Source organism: Sander vitreus, chromosome 7 (genome assembly GCF_031162955.1).
Source record: "Sander vitreus isolate 19-12246 chromosome 7, sanVit1, whole genome shotgun sequence".
Classification (NCBI taxonomy): Eukaryota; Metazoa; Chordata; class Actinopteri; order Perciformes; family Percidae; genus Sander; species Sander vitreus.
The window spans coordinates 13034732-13061244 of NC_135861.1; the positions used below are offsets into that span (position 1 = coordinate 13034732).

The 26513-nt window shown below is 40.6% G+C and overlaps 1 protein-coding gene across 3 annotated transcripts in view; it reads right to left on the reverse strand.

Annotated features, from left to right (window-relative positions):
• LOC144520730 (kazrin-like) overlaps positions 1-26513 on the reverse strand; it is a 199919-nt gene that overhangs the window by 155867 nt on the left and 17539 nt on the right. For all 3 annotated transcript variants that reach the window (XM_078254693.1, XM_078254694.1, XM_078254695.1), the window contains exon 2: positions 18781-18938. In XM_078254693.1, coding sequence (XP_078110819.1) covers positions 18781-18938 — 158 coding nt within the window. The remainder of the gene's footprint in view (positions 1-18780; positions 18939-26513) is intronic.

Consider the following 26513-nt stretch of genomic DNA (forward strand, 5'->3'; position numbering starts at 1 on the left):
ATGGAAAGATCAATGATGCAGTCAACAGTGTTGCCGTAGTAAACTCCAGCTGAAGTTTATTTAATTGATACATCCTTGACATATGTACGCTATAGTCCTATTAGTAATATACAGGCGTATTTTGCAATCTCTTAGGCCTACATGGTGTACCTATATTTAAATAAACGCACAGTAGCGGAGTTTATGCATGTTTTTTTCATGAGTCAGAGCCAGGCAACCGTGAGCTGTGAGGGAGAGCGTGTGTCTGCCGCCCCCCCCGTGCTGAACCATCATCCCGACCCTATCTCCTGACAGCAGAGGGGCTGGAAAAACAAGCCAAAATATTTCGTTCACTTGTGGCCATTAACGACACTTTAAAAAGGGAAACGAAAACCTGAAGAATAAATAAAAATGTTGTGCATCGTCATGTTTCCTGTATTGAGTAGCATTCCCAAACATAACTATACCTTTTAAAAGTGAGGAATAATATCCTGTCTCCTTTGTATAGCCCCCAGTTGGGGCTGTGATGGACACTGCTCTCTGGCATCGGGTCATCTGGCTCCATCACTACATTTATGGCACCGTGTTTTCCTGCGCGATGTTGTGCAGAACCCCACAGGCTTTTTCTGCCATGGATAGTAGGGTCCCCCCTGCTGATGCAAGACAGAGCCATCTGCCCTTAATCAATCCAATGGATTGGAGCACTGTTGTACCGGCGCATAAAGGTCTTCTTAAAGAGCCAGATCTACCATTGCTGATCAGTGATCAACTGATGACTTCTCCTTCTCCTGTTACACTGATTATATGCTGCACCGCGAGTCCATGCTGACTCGAAAACTTGAGTACACAAGCTTAAACTTGAAGTGAGATTTGATCGTAGCCTCCGCTCACGTCCATATTGATAAATGCCGAGCTTTGCGTGGCCAGTGTGAGGAATGGAATTCAAATTAAGTTGCCCCACTGGCAAGATTTTATTTATTTATGGCTGAAGACTATAAAACCTGCCAATAGATTTTTAGTAATCATAAGCTTACTCGCCATGAGTATAATACAAGGAGTGCTGTTAAAATGTTTAATTTTAGGTTTCTTTTCTTTCTTATAGTTTTACATTTTAAAGTATTCCTTTATTTGTGTGATAAAAGACTTATTTCCTGTGTGCTCCTGAGTGCCTTCAACACATCGCTTGGTCTTTCAACACAAAGATGGATTGCATTGGAAAAGAACTCAATCCACCCAATAATGAAAGAATTTAAATTCATTTACCACAATTATAACCCACGGTCCGAGTGTTGCACTGGGTATTCTTATCTCAAGGCTTCCACGAGATCCAATAAGCTTTTCTCACAGCTGCACTCCACAGATAAATTCTTCAAAACTGTTGCAATGGAGAGGGCTGGCCTCAATTCATGCTTGAGCACAACATGTTAATGATTCCAAAGATAATACAACCCTTAATTATTTTTTTCATTATGATTCATTGAAAAAGTGATTATTCCAAAACTAAACACAGTTGAGCCGTGCATTGTTGAGTTCAGTCTTTATTTATTGATTCCTTTAAACCTCATTCACAAGAGAAGAAACCAAAGTGAAAGGAGGGCTTTGATGACTGCATCAGTGCTTTTCAAATCATGGATTCCTGCTGACTCGCCTAGCCATGTTTACTAACCCTTGTGTTGTCCTGCGGGTCACCGGGACCCGTCCAGTTTATTTGACGTTTTGTATTGGCCTGGCGTTGAGCTTCGGGGCCCCCCCGCCGGTGACCCTCGCGTACTACGTGATGTCATTTCACATGAACCGGGGGGGGTGGGGGGGGGGGGACCCCCGAAGCTCAACACCAGGCCAATACATACACACATACAAAACGTCAAATAAACGTATAGTTAACTCTTGTGTTGTCCTTCGGATTCCGGTGACCCGAAGGACAACACAAGGGCTAAAGTGATATGTGTCGGCAACGTGACAACCCCCTCCTCACCATAACCACATATTTCAAAATGTTTTATCATCTTTCAATCAGCAGCACAGTCCAAAGCGGTGCTCCCACTCTGGTTTAATTTTCATTAAGACCCACATGAAATGAGCAGCTTCAGGCTAAGGGACCGTTCGGTATTTATGGAATGGACCACCGGAGGAAAATAGGGGAGGGTCGTGTCTTTTTATTCTTTGCTGAGGGAAGGGTCATCCAACATTTTTCAGTCCAGAGGGGGGGGGTCACCAACTTTTGTATTCATGAAACAGCTAAATTTCAAAGTGGCTTGTTTGGTGCATATTGTCTCATGTAGCTCCATGTAGCTCTCTCAGTCATAGACATATGGTGCAGGAGGACCTGCCCCCCTGGTGGCTGAAACGGATAATTGCATTGTTTAAAAAATGAGTGGAATAATTCTGGCATGATCAGATATTTTATAAATATCTTAAATAACACAAAACTAAATGGTGGTAGGTAATACATCAGATTTCATATATTGCTTTAGTAAAACAAATATTACCTGGCTGACGATGGGAGCAGCAGGATGCAAAAAACGAAAATAACTGTTGTACTATGTCTGGACATCTTACCATGCCACGGTTGCAATAAAGGTTTCCTAAATGCCACATTTGATGTCAGCTTACTAATTGATTGCAGGTTTTGTGACGAGTCCATAGCAACCAGTTTGTGTGTTGAATATTACCCAGAGTGCCTTGCTGAATGGTCTCAATATTTTATTGTTTTATTTCATGTGAATACTAGTTTACTAGAGGAGTAACTTAGTATTTGAAGTAATGCAGTAATGCAGGAATTGTGCATTTAGTTTCCATGCTTATTTTGTTTCCACAACGTTAGTGAGTAAATCTACTGAAATGACCACCACACCATAACAGAGGAGTGGGATGTGTCAGATCAGAATGCAGAGGTTTAGTCTCATATGTCATAGCTGTTAAAAAAAAAAACAATGGAAATCTGTATATATTTGTCAAATGCAAACCAGTACAGAACGTATTGATAAATTATCCTTTTTTTCCAAATTGTTTTGGAGGGTCATAGAATTTTTTTTTACTGGCGAGGGGAGGGTCATGTCTTTTTTGGCTAAAGGTCCCAAAACTCCTCCGGTGGCCCCTTAAATAAATAACGAACAGTCCCTAAACAATTCCTATTGTGTTTAAAAGAGTGCAGTAAGATCTGGGCCCTATTTCAGAAAGCAGGTTTAGTGAAAACTCTGAGTTTGTTAACCCTGAGATGAGGGAAACTCTGGGTTCTCTGTTTCAGAAAGAGAGGTAACTTAACCTCGTGAACCTAACCTGGGCGGGAGCAGGTTTTCTTCAAGAAACCTTGAGTTTCTCTCAGTCTCCTCCCTCTGACACGGCCTTCTTTCATTCATTCATTCATTCATTCATTCATTCAGTCTGTATCGAGCGCATTTTAGTGCAGTTTGTTATTGGCATGAATAAAAAAACAGTGTTGGTTTATTACAAGTTTTAAAATGTTTTTGTAGTGTTCCCTGGACACAAACCAGTAAGAGCCATTAAAAATATGTTCCACATGATTGCAGGTGAATGAGGTAAACCCTTTGAAATAAAAGATTCTGAATTATAATTCTGTTAATGATGGTGCTGCTGAGTGGGATTAGTAGGTGCAGTACTTTTTTGCCCGCAGTATTGCACCTAAATTAAATAGATTATAGGTTCAATATAATTTCACCAGTAATATTAGGCTATAGCCTACTTATGATTAAATATGATATACACTATATTGGAATATACGCATTTACTCTAGCAGCACTTTTCTCCCACGCAAATTCTCTCTCTTTTGCAGCAGCCGCTGTGTTTTTTTAACTCTCTGTATGTGCACATGAGTATTCCCCCCCCGAAAACAAGGCATTCATTTTTATTATTATAGTTATTTTAAGTTAATTTTTATTTTATTTGTATGTATTTATATTGTTTTTGGTTTTTTTTCATTTCAATGTAACAGAGGTTTTCAAACTGTGAGGCATGCCTCCCTAGGGGGTCACTAATTAGTTGGCATACTTTTATTGGTGCCAAAATGTAAAAATAAATATAGGCCAAAAGGCTCTGAAGTTGTAACCCCAAAGCAAACTCACTGACTACAAGGCAGCATTATACTTCCTGTTTATAACCCTCAAGGCCCCCAAATTATGGGAACTGTAGTCAGGGTTTCTGCAGTTCTTTTAAGACCTTTTTTTTTTAAACCATTATGAATGAAATTTAAGACCTATATCACAAAAGAAACAAAAAAAACATCAGATGTCAAAGTCCAGAAACATTGTCTGAAACAATTCCCCCATTTCCTCACTTGCATCAAAGGACTGGTGTCTAGTCACCATGTAGAGGACCCAGAGCACCTCTGCTCTTGTGTTGGCTCTGATCTAAAAAGCGACACAGAGGTCGCTTACGGGAGATGCTGTGTGGGTCTGGCCTTGGCAGTGTGGAGGTGTTGTCTTGTAATAAGCATCATCTTATATTCAAGCCAATAAAGTATGTAAGTATAAAGTAACTGCGTGAAACATGACTCCCATGTGCAGGGGCAAAAAAAGAGCTATTGTAATGAGCCACCTCATTCATAATAGGGGTGGGGGGGAAATTTAATACAGCATAGTATTGCGACATTTTCCGTGGCAATACTGTATCGATACACGACAAGTATCGACCTGTTATTACAGTATGTGTTGGTCAGTCTGTCTGCTTGACAATCCCATTTTGCAGCAATAAAATTGAAGTGAGATGAACATCTGTTGTTGACAAAGTTTCCTTTTGGGGACATAATTTGAAATTAGGAAAAATTTTAAGTGGGGGAAAAAAGAAAAGTGACATAAGTATCATGATGATATTGTATCGTGAGGCCTCTGGTGATCCCCACTAATTCATAATGCAGATCTCAAACGTTACAATCATACCTACACTGCACCTCCTGAGGTTTTAACTTTGATATGACCTGCTGTTACCAAGGGTGCTGCGCTGCACTTGACAGTTAAATACAAAGTCAATTTTCCAAGTTAATTTTGGGCAGTATAAAGACAAGGTCAGAACAGGTCAGAACAGTAATCTGTGGTGCAGTTCACTTGTTGAAGGTTACAGAAATGGAGACAGTGGTGACTCCACATGTATGTTCGCACATATACATGAGACAATGCTTTAAAGCATTTTCATCTCGAGTCACATCCAAGGGTCATGACTTTCCCTCCACTAAATAATGTAGCTATGGACACAGCACACATCTGCGTCAGAGGCAGCCCAACATAGGTCTGAAAAGCCATTTAATTGAGGGCAAAGCCTTTGATCTTGGGAGATAGCTGGTTCTGCAAGATAATATTAAGAATCCAACACAAGGAGGAAACAGGGAGCAACAACACAGAGCAAGAGGGACTAACAAATAAATAAGCTTTGGCTATGTTTATTTGATGATTTATATGATGGCCTGTTTCCGTAGTAACGTACTACCTCATGTGCACTCACAAACACACACCTGAGGAAGCAGTCCCATCAACTGTGGTTTTCACTTAGCCTGCATCAATAGATGAGCAAGTTAGATTAGGAGCGTGTTGTATCACATGTGGGCCGGCCTCACTGAGACAGAAACTATTCTCCACATGAAGAGGGAGAGCACTCAGCCAGTATGACCAGCAGGCTACTAACTCAGTCATCCTGTAGACTACTTGTGCGTACACAGTACTTTTTGGGATACCGACCAGAGGACAGAGATCGGGGCTCTGCCGCACGCACGCAGAGCAAATTAATTAATAATTATTTGTTTTAATAGGTTGTAGGGACAGGTTTAGGAGGGGAAAGGGAATGGTTTTATTTTGTGTGGAGTGCAAAATCTTCTAAATAAATAACAAAATGTTCTAAGTAGATAGTATAAATAGGCTTGAAATTAGTTTTACAACTGAAATTAATTTTTTGTTATAACAGAGGGAAAGTACTGAAAAAAGGTACCATTTGGTAAGTTATTGAATTGATTGAATTTCCCTTGAGTTCTGTATTCTGGGTATTACAAACAACAATATATGCATTGTTAGACAGTCTAGTCTAATAGCTACCAAATGCTTTCACAGCCAGAACAAATAAAAAGCATGCGTCAGATCTTCATCAAAAGATAAAGGTTTTCTACAGTATTTTGCCTGTAAATAAGGTCATCTATGAGCCACTTATCTAGCTGTGTAGTGGATATACTAAATATAGTTATTACAGACTTCCTGCAGGTTTCACCAAATCAAATTTAAGACTTTTTAAGACCTTTTTAAGACCATAATGAATGAAATTTAAGACCGTTATCACATCAACTGAGCCCTAAAAAACAGTTTTTTCAAGCTAAGTATCGCTAAACTTATGAAAGCTGATTTGCTGCAATATAAGTTGCATGTTGGTCTGATTTGTAGTCGTAATACAGCGAAATTATATTTGGACTAGCGAAAGAAAGACCTACAAGAGCATTAGAGGTAGTGTTGCATGGACACAGGAAAATTAAGACCTGTTTAAAAGTTTTAAGACCTAGAACACAATACTTCAGATAATTTAAGACTTTTTAAGGCCTACATTTTGATTTTGAAATTTTAGACTTGTTAAGACCTCGCGGAAACCCTGTATTGTGATCCCCTTTATCTGTACCAACTTACAGCCTAAAAAGGTCCTGTATCCCTAATGGGGTTCACAACCATTCGATACAGCCAGATCAAGCTGCAGCAGCCTTATCACTCAATACCAAAATCAAACTTAAAAAATTAAAATTAAAAGCTGAAAGCAGCGATGAACGGGCCCTTGCCTTCTTGCAGTCGGGGTACTGGCAGACACAACATCACATGTAGACCACACAGTCTAAGTTCCATGTAAATCGGAATAACTTTTGCCAAGATACAACCGTTCATGTTTTAACAGCCACCTACAGGATGCTGTTCCTCCATAACTTGCGCAATGTTTTAGCTATCAAAATTCTTTTAATAACTTTTAGTCACGAGGGTCCACCGAGTCTATATCCAAGTTTTCGTGCAGATTGGACTCACAGCCCAGGAGGAGTTAGACAAAGTATGTTTTCAATATATCGCGATGTGGATAATTAATAAAATAAATTCTAACAGCGCCATCTAGTGGCCGATTCACTCTAAATTTGGCATGGATGCTCAAGGCCCTATGCAGAACAGCTGTGTCATGTTTGGTGTCAATCGGAATAAATCTTGGTAAGATACGCAACTTCCTTTTTTCGACAGCCCCCTACAGGAAGTTGGTCCTCTGTAACTTGCGCATTGTGTTAGCGATCAAAATTCTTTTCATAACTTTTTGTCATGAGGGTCCACCGAGTCTACGTGTACATTTTTGTGCAGATGGGACTCACGCTCTAGGAGGAGTTAAAAAAAAAAGTAGGTTTCACTAAAAGGGAATTTGCTAATTAATTAAAAAAATGAAAACAGCACCATCTAAAGGCCGATTGACGCCATATTTGGCACACAGCCTCATTGGCACACAAGGAACAATTGTCTTAAGTTTTGTGTCCATCAAAATAGCCGTGTGCAAGACACAACTGTTCCTGTTTCGACACCCACCTACAGGAAGTTGGTCCTCTGTAACTTGCACATTGTTTTAGCTATTAAAATTCTTTTGATAACTTTTTGTCATGAGGGTCCTCCGAGTCTATATGCCAGTTTTCGTGCCGATCAGACTCACGCCCCAGGAGCAGTTAGACAGAGTAGATTTCCCATATATCAATATTATAATAAAACACATGAAAAATGCATAATTAAAAATGGCCGCCTTCCGGTTTGGCGGAGCTAATGAAGGTAAATGGGAAATATGTCCGCAATGATTAGAGCAATGTGGGTATTAAATCTGGTGAAGATCGGAGTAACTATGTCGAAGTTAAGGCCTTCCAGGCATTAGGGGGCACTATGGTGCCCACTTACCGGTTTGGGCCAAATTGCTGTACAGTCTCGCAAAGCTCCCAGGTGTTTATGTGGGCGCCAATTTTTGTGAGTTTTTGTATATGTTGAGGCCATCAAAAATGTAAAAAAACAATTAGGGTCCAATAGGCCACGCCCACTTTGACCAATCAGTACTATACTGTAGGGGTGGCCTCATGAGTGGCCCTAGATGGTACCCATCAAATTTTGTAAAAAATCGGATGAGCCGTTCATGAGCTATAAACTTTATGTACTTGTAGCGCCCCCTAGTGGCCAATTTTCGTAAAATGTGTGAGGCATCTCCAGAGGGTCATGACAAACAAGAATCTTAAGTTTTGCGTTGATAGCAATTATTTTGGTCGAGATATGGCAAAGTTGGTGTTTGCATACTTAAATTTGTTTGTGAGTAGTATGTGCAATTTTTATCCTATAAAATTCTTTGGATGACTTTTTGTCAAGTCCGTCTGGAGATGCTACCTGCCAAGTTTCGTGGAGATCAGTCACACGGTCCAGAAGGAGTTCGGCAAAGTAGGTTTTCGATAAATCGCGATTTTTCACGCATAAAAGTCTAGGCGGAAATGGGCGTGGCCTATATCAGGAGATTCAGCTGGATCCAGGGAACGCGAAAATATATGGTTTTTGAATGGGAGATGTACGGTTTGGGAGTTATAGGGCCAAACGCTTTATTTTCTGCAATAGTGCCACCTAGTGGTGGATATGTGTAATTTTTTTGAATCTTTGCAATTTTCACCAGTTGTGACATGTGTGCAAATTTTTGTGAGTTTTCGTGCATTCTAACCCTCTCAAAAATGTTCCTTCGCACTTTCATGCTCTCTCTCTTTACTTTCGTGCTCGGGGCCTAATGATTTAGGGCAGTGGTTCCCAACCTTTTTTCCTTGGCGCCCCCCCTCCTACTTATGTCTAAGAAAAGCTGAGCCCCCTCCGAAACCGAAGTTGAGGTAACTCTCGAGATAGAGCCTTACTTTCTTTTTTGATGCAGAGGAGTTATCAGCACTTTTACGTTTCTCTTCTCTTCTCACTTTATGTTTCATTCATAAAATAGCGATGCCGTGGAGGCAGGAAAAATGAGGATGATAGCAGCTAGCAGCTGACCTGATGACAGCAAGGGCCACAGGTTAAGAGGTCCCGGAGGTTTAGCCTACTAAGTAGACTGCCTACAATTTTAAGCGAGAACAAAAAAATATAGTTTTTATACAGACTTTTGTATACATTATATATTCTAGTGTATTATCATAATTTGTTTAACATGTGCAAATATTTTTTTTTTACCTCAACATCAAACTAGATAAAGACTTGCGCACCCCCTGTGATCTTTGCCGCCCCACTGAGGGGTCCCCGGACCCCAGGTTGGGAACCACTGATTTAGGGAACCAATAAAGCCATTTCCCTGGGGAGGACAAGTGCAGTCAAGTCGAATCTATGAAAACATTTTGTTCTGGGTTAAATGTCTTACTTGTCTGACTTACAGTAGCTATTTACACAAATGTAACCTCACGCTTGTGTTTCACCATGAAGGATGCACATTTATCTTTCCTTATCCCAGGAGACCAGAAAGGACAGATGGTTATTGCTTCAGCTGTGTTCAAAGACCAGCTCAGAGGTCTGGTGGTAGTCACAGAATCTCAAGCACTGCATTCTGGATCAATGCAGACTATTAGCCATGTTGTGGTGCTGTGCATGTCTTTGTTAGAGCCAGACCTTGACCTCTGATGGAAAGGGTTAAAGCTTGTTGAGAGCAGGGCTTTGGAACTGTGCAGTGTGTTAAAGGCTTGCACAATCATCAGCTCTCTCCCTTGCTCCATTAAGCGCACCTCCCAAATCAATAGACTAGTCATTTTCAGTTTTCAATGCAGAGAGCTCGCTGGAAACATGCCATTATTTATTCCATGTAATGGGTCTTTAGATGTAAGTTGAGTGGAAAGATGATCTGTGTCCCCAAAGACTTTTGCTGTGGGAAACTATTTACTGATATAGTGTTTTCAAGGATGTTAGCACATGTGCAAACACACTAACATATACCCCAAACAGTATAGTATATGTAGTATATTATACAACTTTTTGAACTTTCGAAACAGCACAAAAGACACGTTATTCAAATTAATTTAGAGTAGTTCATATAACTAGCCTGACAAGCCAGACCCACATCAAGATGTTGGGTCTGGGAACTCACAATTGGCAGGACTCAATCCGAGGGGCGGAATAAACGGTTGTCTTTCAAATTCCCTCTGCACGCAATAGGATAGCGCTACAACCAACCAGAGCAACGCTAGTTGATAGATTAAACCTTTGCCGTATCCGGTCAGCAAAACTCCGAACACATCTTCCTTTTTTAAGAATGACTTCAGTGCTTAACTCCAAGTCTTCCAGAGTCGCGGCCAAAGCCGATTCGAAAGACCGCTGTTCGCCAGCAGCAACATCTTCTTTGCTTTCAAGTAGCAGGGAATTCATGCAGAACCGTCGTAACTCTGCCGCCCTTTTGTTAAGCCCGCCCACCAACTCTATACACGATGTGATTGGCCTAACCAGAATTTGGTTTTTCCAGCTCACAAGCTAACGGAGAGTTGCTAGACTGACCCTAGACGCACATGCGTCTATATTTCTAGGCTAGCATATAACATGAAATGAAGAAAAAAAATGAAGGATCCCATACATTTGGTTATGAAGAAATTATGACCAAGATATGTACTAAGCAGGGCATTTTATAGTAAAGAAAGAAATTTACTCCGTGATTGACAACCTTTCTTGTTTCTCATTGCATCAGCCATAAACTATTAGGGGCCAATATACTGTATATTCCCTGCCGATTCATGCCGTCAGGCTCTACTGTGCATCTGTGTATCTTTAGTTTGTGCAACTGTTCTTTAAGTGTTGCCTGTTCATTCACTCAATGTTAGTTCTGAGACTTTAGCAATGTTTGGTGGTTGAGTTTCACTCTGATGACAATCCCACTCTGATTTAGGAAGCAAATTGCAAAAAGAGTGTATTTGGTCACAAGCTGAGAGAAGTAATTACCATACATGTCAGGTTACAGAAAATATTGAGGCAATCTATCAGAATAATCTTTAATGCAAGCCAAAAGTCTAATTCTCTCTGTACAGTATGTGAATTGACTTTTAACTGGTCATTGTCGATGTAGGCTTCCGATCATGTAATATCATGCTTTTTTAGAAATCCATAGTTTTTAAGAGTCAGGTCAGCAAGATTTAAAGCAGTGACCTCATTCATTCCAATGAGATGCTGCTGCAGCTCCAGCTACAAAATTCTGAACCTGTCTCAACTTTTGCCACAATTCTCCCGTTTACCTGACAATCACTGTGACAGAGGATAAAAGGACTGCTGTGGTGAGTTGTAAAATCCTTCCTTATTATTATAAACTGCTGTGCTTTGTTGTGGCATCTAATAAGCCTTCAAATTCAACTTTTATATTGTATTTCATCAATGCTGCTCCTTGTAATATCTAAACAGCTGGTAACACACATGAAGGGGGACATAAAGTATAAAGATTTTCATTCCTTTTTTTACACATTTAATGATAATGCGTGTGACTTCCCACATGGATTATCAGAGTTCAAGTAGAAGTTAAGGATACAGTTTCTTACATTATATTATTTCCTACTGACTCATGACAATTATCATACCATTAGTGTTTTACTATGTCAGAGAGCTCTTTTCTCTGCAGGCAAAATTCAGAACTGTATTCTCATAATGATATGTTTTCAATTTATTCCTTACAAGATAAGGCGTAATTTTCAATCCGCTCAACATACAAGTCCACCAGCTAGAGTAATATCATCCATCTCGCACCCACAACTACATTTTTGTGTGCTGAAAGAAAGAGAAAGATTGCAAGTAGCAGATAAAGAGTTTAAGACAGTTTTACGTATTCCTTCTGGATACTATCTACTCAATTATTGAGATATCCCTGAGCATTTCATTAAGTGCAACGCTCTTGACCGCAGCAGCATTAACAATGGCAGTGGTTGGACTTTGTCTGTATGAATACCATCTCTGCTAATAACATTTACAGAGTTTGGGCAATTATAACTTTGAGGAAAGGCAGACAGAAATAAAAATAGACTAATCGAAAATGTACAAATTACAAATTACCTCAAGTTCAAGCTTCCTGCCTTTGATATGAGAGAATCACTTTTCAAATTCAAACAACACACTGAGACCATGAACTTGGGTGAGTAAATTTGAGTATTATGAAAATACTGCTGGATGTTTTGACAGCAGAGTTAAACCCAGGAAACACTCTGGCTATTTCCAACAGAAGATGAAGACAAAACTCTTTGAACCAAATTACCCAATTTCCATTCTCATTTGTCACACTCTGGGACTGAGCTGGGCCACAATAAGCCACCACCATAGTAGCACATGGCAGCATATCTGGCTGTCGCTCATTGGAGCCGGGCCTATTAGACAGGCCTGGTGGAGTCAGAGGACGGGCTGAGAGGGCAGATGGGACTAAGGGGATGTATTATGCATGGGTAAGAACCGTGCTCTGGAGGGCCAGCTGAGGCCCTAGTCGGAGAGAGACAGAATGACCCCGCCAGACCCATCGCACACTCAGCCCCTCCTCCCAGTCCTCGGAGACTGTGGGCAGCCTGCGCTCTTCCATGACCCTGGGCACAGGTCCAGCACTAGTGGTTAATATATGGAAGTCAGTCCTTTTTGTTGAAATATTAATTTGGAGACAGGATAGGCATTTGATTTGACACAACTGACTGAGGTATACAGTCTCAGTCTGAGGTATATGATATCTACATTAACTGTAGATATCGGGGATTATTACATTAGCATATGCTGTCATGTAAGCCGTATTAATTGTTTTTTGGCCACATGGGGGTAGCAGAACAAGCAGTAAACACAACATTGACTTTTTATCAATTTAAAAGTTGATACATGGAATATACTGCACATGTATGACATGCACATGTTAGAAAAGCCTATTTACATGGAGCAGACATGGAGCAACATTAGCTTTGGAAATGAGGTTGATGAGAGCACTGAGACTAAGCTATCAAACCAAAACAATGAGCATGAAGACAAAAATGCTACGTGGAGCTGAGGGTAACTACAGAGTTGGGTGACAATTTGTCTGTGGGTTCATCACTACGAGTGACACCCTTTTACATTACACATCATTTGACCTACTATTACTATGAAAATAGTGTGGCTGTATGTTAAAATTCCCACAATAACAAATAAATACTGTAATCATGTCACCGAGTTCAGAAAATGAGGACTTCTACAATACTTACTTGTGAAGTTAAGTTTGTACACTTTACAGCCATACAACATTGATCCTCTCAGAATAGCCGGCAATGCCAGCAATATTGATTTGCTCTGTGGTCAATACAAATTAAAAAGGGCTCACAATTACTGCCTTTTTGTGAAAATTTCATTACATGAAATATTGATCCGATATGTTTCTATATTCATTGTTTTTAGCTCTAAAATTTTGTGCAACTTTGTTCTAGTAAAGAAAGACATGAATCTGCTTTGCTCTTTCTGTAAGAGTGACAGATGTGCCTGTAGCTCTGCGCTGACCATTAGAGCAGAGTGGAGGTCGGAGAGGGTCAGATAGATCTTATTTATCAGTGTCACCACTCAGTCACTGTCAAAGTCACTTTTAATGGCCTCCAATCTGCGTCCATGTCCCCTCTGTGCTCAAACTCTCTCTTTCCTTCCCCCGTTCCCCTCCACGGATGACTGACAGCACAGCTAATGTTGTCACAGCCGGGTACAGCACGGGAAGGGGAGTTAGCGAGAGGGTCGGTGGCAAAAGCTCAGCAGCCAATCTCCTCCCAGCTTGACTGCAGGATACACAACATATGGGCCATTGGAGAAAAAGAAAGATCCACACGGAGCTCCTCTGCAGTGAGCAGTCTGTTGCAGGACAATAGCAGTGGTTTGTTAAAATTGCCATGTTCTAACGATATGTCATGGTAAAATTGAGAAAATGTGAAGGAAGATTTAGAAACCTGAAGGTTTTCAGAGATTTGTGGTCAACTACCTCTGTGGGCCCTATCTTGCACCCGGCACAGAGCAGCACAGCGCAAAGACCGACGCGGTTGTCAATTTCCCGTCCAGCGCCCACGTCGTTTAAATAGCAAATGCACTTGCGCCCATCTGTGCGCCCATGGGCGTGCTGGTCTTACAGGGAGGTGTGTTTAGGTGCATTCTTGGCGTATTGCTATCTTGAGGCAGCGGAAAGTGATCGTGCCATTGACCAACAAAATCCTGGTCTATAGTCAACGCACAGTTAACGCAGCATTTCTTGTGTGCCTAGGCTCAGCGCGCGCACTATGCTTGTTACACACACAGGGACGCGCAGCAGCACACAAACATGCGAAAGATTAAAAATAAAAATATTACAATGTTCTATGATCTGCTCGCGTGTTTTCACTTCACGCACGAGCAGATCAGTTTCTTCTCCTGAAAATCTCTCCTTCGTGCTTAGCAAATCCGCCATCATAATAGCAAAGGTACAAACGCGCCTGGCTTTTAAAGGGAATGGAAGATGACAATCTGATTGGCGCTTCACGCCATGCGCTTAGATCATTGAAATAGGGCCCATTAAGTCACTGTTTCAAAGCTGGTGTGGTGCGCCCCCCTCAGTCACTGCAGAACTGCAGGTGATCCGTCAAGGTGGAAGAAAAACTAATTAAAGTGGCAACCAATTTCATTTGATCACAGCCAGAAATACACAAAAAATCTGTTGCAATTTTGGTACTCATTGTATGATATCATACATAAGTATAAATGGATTTGACAAAAATAAATAAATCACATAGTGTTACCAAAATCATCCATGTGTTTTTTCCAGTTCTCCATTCTAAGTCTATGTATCCAGGGCTTGACATTAGCACCCGCCATAACACAGTGACTCTCACTAGCCACTTTGGCGGGTGGCATGCCTTTTTATTGTAACACTGGTGGGTGGAGAAGCCTACTGTGCCACCGCCCAACACAGGAATACAGCTGTGACCCAGTGTGCAGCGGCAGCCCATGGCCGGAATATGGTGGCCCGTACGGCACACCAGACCAGCAAGCCGCTGCGATTCCTTAAAATATCCCCCAGAGCTCCGTTCACGCGACATGGCAAGCTGAGCCAACAGATGCGTCTGTACAGGTCATAGACTGTATTGGGTATAGGTTTGCAGAAGCGGTACAGAGAAAGCGCGCATCAGGACAATTTAGCAGGACATTTGTTCTGTGCACTCCGCTTCCCGTCACCGAGGGCGCGTGCTGGCTGCTTAGTGACACGCGAGTGCGCTCCAAATCACTTTGAACTACTTGCAACTAATCTTCCACACTCCTGCCTCCACCTAGCCAATGCATCAGAAGCTACTCTTTTATGTCTGCGTCTTACTCAGTTGCATGTTTTCATACAAAAATGATCTTTACACATATTATCTGAGCTGAATATTTGATGACTGCAGTGTTATATTTTATATATTTTATCTTGATTTAGGTGTTTATAGTGCTCATTAACATTTAAAAGGGCTCAAATCTGGTTCTTCAAGTTAACTGTAGCAAATTATAGTCAACTTCATTAAAATAAAACGTAATTTTCCACAAAATAGCGGCTAGTAAAGATGCTGAGTGGCTAGTAGCTTTTGGAAAACCACTAGCCACACTGGCTGGTGAGCAAAAAAGATAATGTCAAGCCCTGTATGTATAGCTCTTGTGCAACATCGATTTTTTTAAAAACTTATAATATACTTTTAATTATTCATCATTATTTTAGCCAAAAGTCATGATTATCTAATTAGTGTAAAACTATTTTCTGTCTAGTCTTATAATTCTTTTTCACCACGTACATACGTGGGTCTATATTCAAATGTTTTATTTTGTTATTAAACAAATATTTTCATTAGCCAGAGTGTTTTCTCAAAGTAGTTGGTTATCGCTTGGGGATTTGAGAAATCAGGGATTTGGCATTTGGTGTGGCATTAAACAGAAAATGTCCATGAACATTTATAAACAAACTTTTAAAAAATGCCAGGGATTATTTGTCCAATCATCTAATGTCTGGAGATCACATTTTGAGGTTTTCCATGACCAAAGAAACCATCAAATTAATGTAATATTCAATTATCTCATGTTTTGGACATTAATGTTTTCTGTTCTGCCATCACCATGTGTTACATACTACAGTTTGGACCTGACAAATTAAATATACAGATTTTTGTTGATGCTCCCCATATTGACACATCAGCCACTTCATACTGCACCTGAGCTTCTGTTCTGAGGAAACAAAAAAAGGGGCAGTAGTCTGATTCTGACACCTGCTTCATGACATTTCGCTCGTGCTATGACTAAAATGAAAAGAATAACATTCAAAAGATGAGAAGTACCTGGACTGTGAGTAAATTAACAAGACAGAGTCTGCTGTGTTGTTAAAAGAAAGATGGCTACCTGTCTTTTAGAGGGAGAATGAGAGATAAAGTGATAAAGTAAAAAAAAAAAAGAAGGAGAAAGGAGCATTCAATGTCAGTCAGCAGTCACTCAGTTGTCTCTACGTCCCCTGTCCTGGTGTGCAAATGCATTTTCCTCGTGCTTTGATCATTAAACAAACTTTTTTTTAGCCTCACAGAGAAATAGACGTGAGACTTAGAGAATCAAAGATACAGAAATGCTAACTAGTTCATGACCATTTTTATGCAGCAACATCTGTTACACTGTAGCTCATACAGTACATTTTCCAGCACAAATTAATTTGTATTTGTGTGAGGGAATACAAATGACACTGTAACCAATTAACACAACAAGCATATGTGCATTAAATTACAAACAGCTCAATCACACTCTTGACACTGCCACTTCATCAGGCTGCATCCTCCCTCCCCTAATTGGAGCTCGTAGGAATCCAGCCTCTCATCTCCTCCTCTTCCCTCACAAAGGTTATGGGAAATTATCGGCAAGAACATGAGCGAAACAAGAGGAGAAATCTCAGGGAGAGAGATGTAGGAGAGAGGGTGCCAATGATGTCGTGTCCCCATCGTCTCCATTTGATGCAAAAATAGGGGTTCAGCTAATTCATTTATTAACCAAAGCTGCCACGCTGGCGGTACACAAATATCAATCCTCAAACATTTTCACAGCTGCTTACTTGGGTGATTGAAAATTCATTTTATGGACACTGGGGTCACATCTGAATAAGAGGACTTGGAGGATAATTCAGTCACAGAGAGGGAGGGGGGCAAGAAAAAGCACATTAACTGTGAGAATACTTTCTAGCCCGATGTTCTGTTCAGTGGATCGTCATCACACTGAGGGAATTTAAGTGGCAATTGAATCTGATGGAGGAAATGTAACCTTGTTGTTGCACCCCTATTACACAAAGTCAATATTTTCATTTCATCTGAGGCCCTTTGTCGGAGCAGCTCACAAATAGCATTCTGTGCCTTTGCAAACAATTTGCGCTGGTGCAAAATGAAGCATGAAGTGTAGTCCTACACCACGAGGCTGCCAGGTATTGGCACAAACTAGGGTGTTATCTGTCGTAGTTTCATAAACTCAAGTGTCTTTCTGACTTTTGTTCTCCGAGATCGCATTAGCCAGCAATTTATAAGGTATATTACATGTGTCTTGTTTTACGTCAGTCCGAGATAATCTCACAGCATTGCATAAAGGTCTGCAACTAACGATTATTTTATTCCATTATTAATATATCCATTATTATTTATTTTATTTCATTATTTTTTTGATGTATCGAGCAATCAATCACTTAGTCTTTAAAATGTCCGAAAATAGTAAAAAAGAAACAAAAAAAGAATTCCCATCACAACTTGCCCAAGGTGAAGTCTTCAAATAACATATATGTCAACCACTTCAGACATCTTTTTTAACACCATAAAGATTAGTGCCATGATCACACCATGAAAGTGGCACAGCAAGAATTCACTCAAAATAGATGGTGCTAGAAGGTGGGGACATTGGCTGCATCTCATTACCGTTATTTGATAGCTCCTCAACTCCTCGGTCCAAGGCTGAACGGGAAGTTGTTCTGTCCCTCCTCTGTGAAGGCCGTCTCAAAGCCCTTATTTCTGCCCCGAGGACAGAGGCGCTAGGATCGAGGAGGGATCATCGAGGAGCTATAGGTGAGGATACACGAGAGCAGCCTGCCTGGAAGCCGTGCAGCTAAAGGAGTTGCTAACAACGCCCAACAAATTCATGTGACACTTCAGAGGAAAGGACCTCTCATCTCTTTAAAACACTTTTGCGGGCGCCTGGGTAGCTCACCTGGTAGAGCGCGCACCCATATAAAGAGGCTTAGTCCTCGACGCAGCGGTCACAGGTTCAACTCCGACCTGCGGCCCTTTGCTACATGTCATTCCTCCTCTCTCTCCCCTTTCAAGTCTGAGCTGTCCTGTCAGAAATAAAGGCTTAAAATGCCCCAAAAATAATCTATAAAAAAAGACACATTTGCTCGTTGCCTCTGACTTCGGAAGTCATGGGAGGAGAGAGGAAATGGAGGACTCAAGGAGGCAATTAAAGAGATATGAGATGCAACCATTGTGACTTCATCCAGGACGTACTGCAGAGCTAGGATGAATGCTTCCACAGATGCAATTGGTCAACAGCCCAAATTTGTATACATGTGTATGTATAATTGTACATCAAAGTTAAACTCTTCACATAAGCACTGCACTAATGTACTTAACCACCATCACTGATTGTGATGGTTTCATTGAAATTAATTAGTTTTGGTGAACATTTCTAGGACTCAGAAACTATACATGCTGGCGTGACCAACCAGTAATACCAGCCACCCTTCAACTCATCATCCATCCTGTATCCAACAACTATTTAGTGATGAGTCTCTCTTTTTCTAGCCACCTGCCTTCTTGTGAGCCAATTAATGTACTGTTACTTTAACCTGTGCATCCACGAGGAGGTGCCTCATCAGGGTCATGGACTTCTGCAGTGGCTCCTTCTCAGGAGGAGGAAAGACAGGCTGCTCCTGCTCCAAGGGCTTGGGTCCAGTCACCATGATGCTTGCAATCTGGTCATTCAGGCTGTTCAGAGACTGCACAGCTAGAGGGAGACACACAAAAAAAGTCAGTTAACTTACAGAGCATTTGTTCCATTTGGATTTTGATGTGGTCATTAAAACATTAGTCATTTATCTGGTGAATTTAACTGGCATTACAAATGCCCTCCCTATCAGAGTGCAGGCAGGCTTAAAGGGATATTTCACTGTTGGAAAGACAAATATATCTTTAAATTGGGTCACTTATGTAGTAGAAATGTGAAAGTTTTTTAGAAATTGGTGACACAGCCGTAAATTTGCGTGGAATGTAGAATGGTCGGCATTTAACAGTCACAAACTACACCAGCAGTTAGTAGTTAGTTGGATACAAATCACCCCATCTCTGCACCAGTCCGTGTTAACACAGCTCACCTCCACTAGTCTTACCCGGCGACAGAGCAGCAGGCCTGGTAGCTAGATAGTCACTGTCACACTGTTGTTCAGCCATGTTTCCACAACAACAAAAACACAGCAGTCTCTGAACTCGCATTGGGAGTTTCGTTGAAGTTGGATATAGTCCAGTTTGTTGTCTAATGAGTGGACACTTGCAAGCAGGGTTGATGGAACAGGTGGCCGGCTAGTGTTAGCTTTCCACCTAGCTGCTTTCCACTCCTGCACACCGCTGTCGAGGTCCCTTTCCCCGGCTAGTAGCATTAGGCGACACCGCAGGCTGAGGTGCTGGTCTCCGTAGCAGGCGAAGCTCGCGTAGTGTGTTGAGTATTCCATCTGTAATAAAGTTTCCTGCATATTCTCCGATCTGTACAAATGTATCCCGGTGGTACACATTTGCGGTAGTTTGAATGCACATAATTGTTGTAAAAGTTTTCTGCTGAAAAGACGGAGCTCCCTGTTAGCGAAGCTTCAAGATGGCTGACACTCGTTTTGCTTCGGCAACCTTCGGGTAAAGATGACAGTCCAACCCCCTATGGGCGGGTTGAAAACATGCGGAAGTAGCTCCTATTAATGGCTGTAGTCCATTGCCTCTGGGCAAAAAATCTTCCGATGACGCAAAAATCGTTGTTTTCCGTCATCGGAAGATTTTTTCCAGACCCACAATACAGAGATCTCTCGCCTCAGGGGGACACGAGGGAGAGAAGCACGGTCATTCGAAAATACTACCGCGTTTCTACTGATACAAAGCTTAATGCTAAATCGGTGAAGTATCCCTTTAAGTGCATCATAAAATGCTTTCAATACCAGAGCGCAATTTTATACACACACACACACACACACACACACATACACATACACATACATATACACACACACACTTCTTCTTTTGTGGATCTATTGCCAGCCTCTTTTTGAGCAGGAACAACAGAGATAACACAGTGGAAGAACACGGTTTCCTCCTGTCACACTGTCACTGACTTTCTCTGTCAACTCCCTTTCTGCTCCAGAATGTTCCATGTCGGCCTGAGAGCCATCCTGTTTTTGTTTCCCTGTTCTTGCCCTTGTGTGTTCCTGGCAAACTTCTCCTTTCAGGTTTCCTCTCCAGCTAGGTTTCCACATAAAAAAAATACTGTACTTCCTCATTCACACACACACACACACACACACACACACACACACACACACACACACACCCTCAATCCGCTTCCATTTAACATGAATCCCACTAAGTCTTTGAAAGGTCACCACAACTATTTCCTAGTGGGAGAAAAGCAATTTCCATATTTTTGTGCCTTTTTTAGCATAAGTGTCTTTTGTATTTTTCATGTGCTGCTACAATAACCACTGATGTCTCATTATCGACCGTTCCAGCATTTAAACTTCGCTAAAACCTCAAACTTTGTCATTTATAAAGGGAGACAGAGGTTTGATCAAGGGTTGACCTTCTGTCCTTAAGTTATCTGATACAGACTCTGAAACCTTAAATCTTGTGTTCTGCTGCAATCATGCACTGGCACATTTCTGCCAAATTAATATAGGCAACGTGCAAAATCCACATTGAGTAGGATAATTTTTAGGCCAAGGATCTGGATAGGGTCTTTTCAGGATGCAAATATAAAGCCTCTTTCACACACAAAAGCCTACGCAAAAAAAAAAAAGAGAGCATAGATTAATATATTACATAACCAAAAAATTATTTCACCGTGGCTGACATTTCCAAGCAAACAAGCTTTGAGTAGAACATTTGACAAGTCGGCACTGAAGGCAGCAGAGATAAGAAGGGAAAGAGGGGGCTGAAGAGGAAGACTGTGTCCCCTCGAGGTGAGAGTTGAGCAGACATCAGATGTTTGAATACATGAGTGGCCTGGTTGTCGTCTGAGTTCACAGACTCTGCAGCCAGTTCACCTCTCTGAACAGTCTCAACTAATAATGGACTACAGTAAGCTGCTGAGTGTTCTTACACATTTATTCAGTTTATATCCAAAAGTGGTTGATTTAAAGACAAAAAGCCACATTTTCTCTTCCTGCTACTTTCAGCATATCTTTTCTGAAGTGGAAACAACACAGAAGCACATTAGCAATTATGTATGAAGCCTCTTCTCTCCTCCAGTCCTTTGGCAGATGTGATTTAAGCTGCTTACTCTTAGTGCCCTCTACTGGCCAATTAATGAACATGCAGGCACTTGTGAATCCAAAACTGTTTAATATATCTTTATATATCCTGAGAACACAAACACTGAATAGGTTTGGCTTTTGCAAGGCAGCACAGCTTTGAGATGCTTGTGAAATAATTTGACGTCAAACATAAAGAATGCAGAAGCAAGGGCGCCTGGGTAGCTCACCTGGTAGAGTGTGCACCCACATATGGAGGCTCAGTCCTTGACGCAGTGGCCGTGGGTTCATCTCAACCTGCGGCCCTTTGCTGCATGTCATTGCCCCTCTCTCTTCCCTTTCATGTCTAAGCTGTTATACAAATAAAGGCCTAAAATGCCCAAAAAATTCTCTTTGAAAAAAAAAAGAAGGGCAAGCAGATAAGAACGGGGTGGAATACTGTTGTGTGCTTTGGATAATTTTTTGTAGAGCTTGTTCAGCCATCTACGCTCTGAATAACCAGAAGCATGTTCCACACTGTGTTATAAATAGGGTTGGGTATCGTTTGGGCTTTTTCCGATACCGGTGCTAAATCGATACTTGCCGGTGCCTAAACAGTGCCTGAACCGAAATATATATAATATATTTATAATGTGTATAATATAAAATATAAAAAAGGAGCACAAAACGACAGTTGGCGACATTAAAGAACAGCTTGTTTTTTGCTAAGACCATATGGTCAAAATGAAATGATTGATTAATAATGTAATAATAACTTATAACAATGACTTATTTCACCAGTAAATTGCTGGTAAATGACAAAAACAAGCACCAGATGGGAAAACGGTATTTTACAATAACTTAAAATGCACCACAAGGCTGGCGAGTTTCAAGTGTGTGTTGTTTTTCCGGCAGCTGCAGTCAGACTGTTACGTCCCGGTGTTGGAATCCTCTACAGGGAAATACAGTCACACTTTACACCGCTTAACGTAAGCTGTCAGCATTTTAACCACTGTGTTTAATCCAGCTACTAGCTAAAGGTAACATAGAGTCCTGTGCAGCGATGCTTCTGAAAACAAAAAAAAAAGTCAGGCACCGAAATGAGGAACCGAAATTTTCGTTCTTATTCGGTCTCTATTGTCCTTATTGGCACCGCTTTTCGGTACCCAACCCTAGTAATAAATACACCGATTTTCATCATAGGGTGGGCTTTGATGTTGTTGTTTTTTTAGATTATTTTTTGGGGCATTTAGGCCTTTATTTTCATAGGACAGATGAAGACATGAAAGGGGAGAGAGAGGGGGAATGACATGAAGCAAAGGGCCGCAGGTCGGAGACGAACCCGCGGCCGCTGTGACGAGGAGTAAAACGCTATATATGGGCGCGAGCTCTACCAAGTGAGCTACCCAGGTGCCCGGCTTTGATGTTTAAAGAAAAAAGAACTCCCAGCGGCCACTTTATGAGGTACCCCGGTAGCTCAGCAATAAATTCTACCTTTACAAAGATAATAATGTTAATTCTTGATTGATACTGTCTGAGAGGTATTCATTTAAATAGGTTTATTATTGAGGTTATGCTGCTTTAGTTTTAGCTAGGTGTACCTAATAAACTGAAACCTAAAAGTGTAGTTTGCAGTGGTGTTGCACTTGACTGCATTCAATTTAAATGTGTTTCCAATATCCCTCCCCCCTAATGGTTGTAAACTGGGGTGGGCAAAACATTAAAAACACCTCAATTAAATTATTGGATTAGTCTAAGCATCAATTAATTAGTCAATCGACAAAAAAATGTATCGGCAACTATGCAAGTCATTTTTTTTAAAATAGGAATATTTGCTGGTATCATCATACATTTAGTATCTTTAAGGTTTAGACTTCTGCTCGAGCAAATCAAGCGTATTGAAGACGTCACCTCGAGCTGTGGGAAAATCTGATGGACATTTTTCATTGTTTTCTGATATTTTGTAGACCAAACAATGAATCCATTAATCAAGAAAATAATCAGCATATAATGCAATAAAGAAAATAATAATTGGTAGTTGCAGCCCCACTCTCAATTTTATTCTCAAATTTAGTCCAGTTCACCACCACTGCAAACTCCATAATAAACATAAATTAACACCTCTCTCACAGTGTCAATTAAAAACGAAGCTTATTATCTTTGTAACGGTAGAATTGATGGCTGAGCTGTTGTATTGGATTGCATTAGATCTTACAGATGTACCTAATGAAGTGGCAACTGAGTTTATGTCATAAACTTAAATATAACTGACTGTGTGATCATGTTATCTATTCACGACAAATCAAAAGGCTTCATTGTAGTATGAGTGATGAAGACGTTTTAAAACAGATTGCCACTGTAGTGTAAACATCATTGACCAATTAAAGTCCATAGCCATTAATCATGAAAGCTACACTATGCACTGAAATCAATATAGATATTTTTGCTGCAGTACAATGGGTCTCACACACACACACAGTAACCTTTACCCTGTTTAACATCAAATATTGATTTTCCAGTCTCCAATAATGCAATCATTAAGCCTTTAAAGCACACAAGGTACAAACAAATAGTTTGGAAGCATTACTCATCATTTCATAGACAAACTATTAAGGAGCACACAATTAATACTTTTCTTAAAAGGTGTGTTTCCTCCATGTATCTCAACAATCTTTGTCTATAAAGTGAAATAGATTTCTCATACAACTTCCATTCAGGAAATCTGAAAGCTGATGAAACAGAGGCAGGGGTATGGAGGTGGGAAGGGAAAAAGAAAGCTTAAACTGCAGTAGTTAGGTTACAATGAATGGAAAGAAAATCAAATTGTGATTCCAGCTCACCTCTTGCGCTTTTACTGTCTCCTTTCTTCTTTCTGTGATCTGTCTTTTTTTTCCATTGGTGTCTCATCAGTAGGGCTGGGTATCGTTATAAAATGTTCAATACCTGTACCGATACCAATACAGTGACTCCGATACCAGTTCCTAAACGATACCAATTTTATTAAACAAAAATGAGGTTACAACATTACACATTACTGCACAAATGTTTTTACTTTTCAGTGTACGTAGAGTTTTTCCTGCGTGCCTCTACGACGTGTAACATTAGACAGCCAATCACAAACATTATAAGTCTTGGTAGAAGCATGCTGCATACTTATTGGCTCACTGACTCGATGAGATTTACTCCAAGGCATGACAAGGCATCTTTGGATACTCGATACTTTAGAGGCAATTCGGTCGGTGCCTAAAAAGTATTGAATTTCGGTACCCAGCCCTACTTGCCAGCATATAGTCAAATCTCAAAGTGCCTTACATGGCCTCCTATAGAGCAAGAACAGCACAACAAGTGAGGAGGAGAGGCCACAGTGGTACCCCGTCAGGCCTGTATCTGTTCAGGAGGAAGAACTCTAGGTGCCAGGGGGAATAAGATCACTACCGATGAAAAATGTTTGAAAGAATGTATGCAGCAAACCTAATAGGATAAGGTGCAGGCTAAAGTCGAGATAAAAGGGGCTTATTTCATGGGAATTTTGGAGAAATGTTGAGAAATATGTAGAGATGAGCCAAAAATCAATTTCTGGGGTTTCTGATGTCAGACTTACATTTGCTGCTATGCACTGAGCTGTACAAGGTCATACTCACTGAAGTTCTTTATTTTGGTTTGTAGTTTTAAAAAACTTCACTTGACACTGCACATAATGTGTACGCAATGTGAAATAGTGTGCAGTTGTAGTTCTACAGTAAATTTAAATTGTGTATTGTGTAGTGATAGACCGATTATCGGCCAGTTTTTTGGCAGTTTGCAGATTATCTGTATCAGCGTTTTATTTGCCTGATAACCGATAAAGTAAATTAATTAAAAAGTGCGCTACTTTGGCTCCGCTACAGCGCTGTGTCTGTCCCTTTGCTTCGATTTCACTCACAACTGAGTCTGATTTAATGTCCCGCCCACAACCCTATCTGACTGACTATCTTTTACTGTGTATTATGTTGAAAGTTTCTAATTTATTAAATAATTGCTTGAAGCATTTAAACACAGTTTTGTGTGGAAGTTTGTAACATTCCAATATCTTAATATTGACAAAGATTTTCATTTTCACTGTAAATGCATATTGGTTCAAATATCGGTTATTGGTTTCAATAACTACTAATAATCGGTATCGGCCTTGAAAAAACATTATCGGTCGACCCCTAGTATCATGTTCATTAACTAAAATGCATATTGAAAGAAGGGACATTTTACTCCCTTTGTAGAAAGTAGTGTACGTTTCAGTTCAGCTTATGAATAACATTATCATACATTTCTTATTCTAATGTATTCTTTAGAGTAGGGTTCTGGCACTACTTCACCTAATTGCGAGGCGATTCGGAAAGGGCAGTGGAAATCAAAGGTTCAGTAGGAAAAAGGGTGAACACATACAAGTATTTGGGCATTGTTTTTAATAACATGGTCTGATCATGTTGACTTATTGATGGAAAAATTAGGTCCACGTGTATTGTATGAGGAAGTTGCAGTCTTTTAAGGTGAATACTGATGTGGTGAGAATGTTTTTTATGTCAGTGATATGTAGTGTTTGGAGTTGGAGTTACTATGTGGTGGGTTGGGGTGGGAATGCTGGGGCAACTGAGAAGGCCAGGATTGATACAGTGACTAAAAGAGCTGGAAAAATGGTGGGTCAGTTAAATACAGTGGATAAAGTTTATGATGACCGCCTGGCAAAAATGACACCGAAAATAACGAGGGACCTGGGTCACCCTCTTCATGGTAATTTGACTGGTAGGGTTATGGAACGTAGTGGTAGGCTAAGGCCTCCTGTGACACAAACTATGGTATGCTCTCTCTTTTATACCTCAGGCTATCAGACAGCACAACAAGCACTTTAAACGTACATTTTTATAATTTCTGTACTGTATTTATTGTATTGTATTTATGCTCTCTTTTTTTGGGCATTAAGGCGGGTATGAGCACTGTAATTTCCATTTCTATGGATGAAATAAACTTGACAATCTTGACGTATCAAAGCTCCACCAGCATTTCAAGTACTGGGTAACCACCTTTTTAAGAAACTATTATTTCATGATAAAGTTGCTATTAAA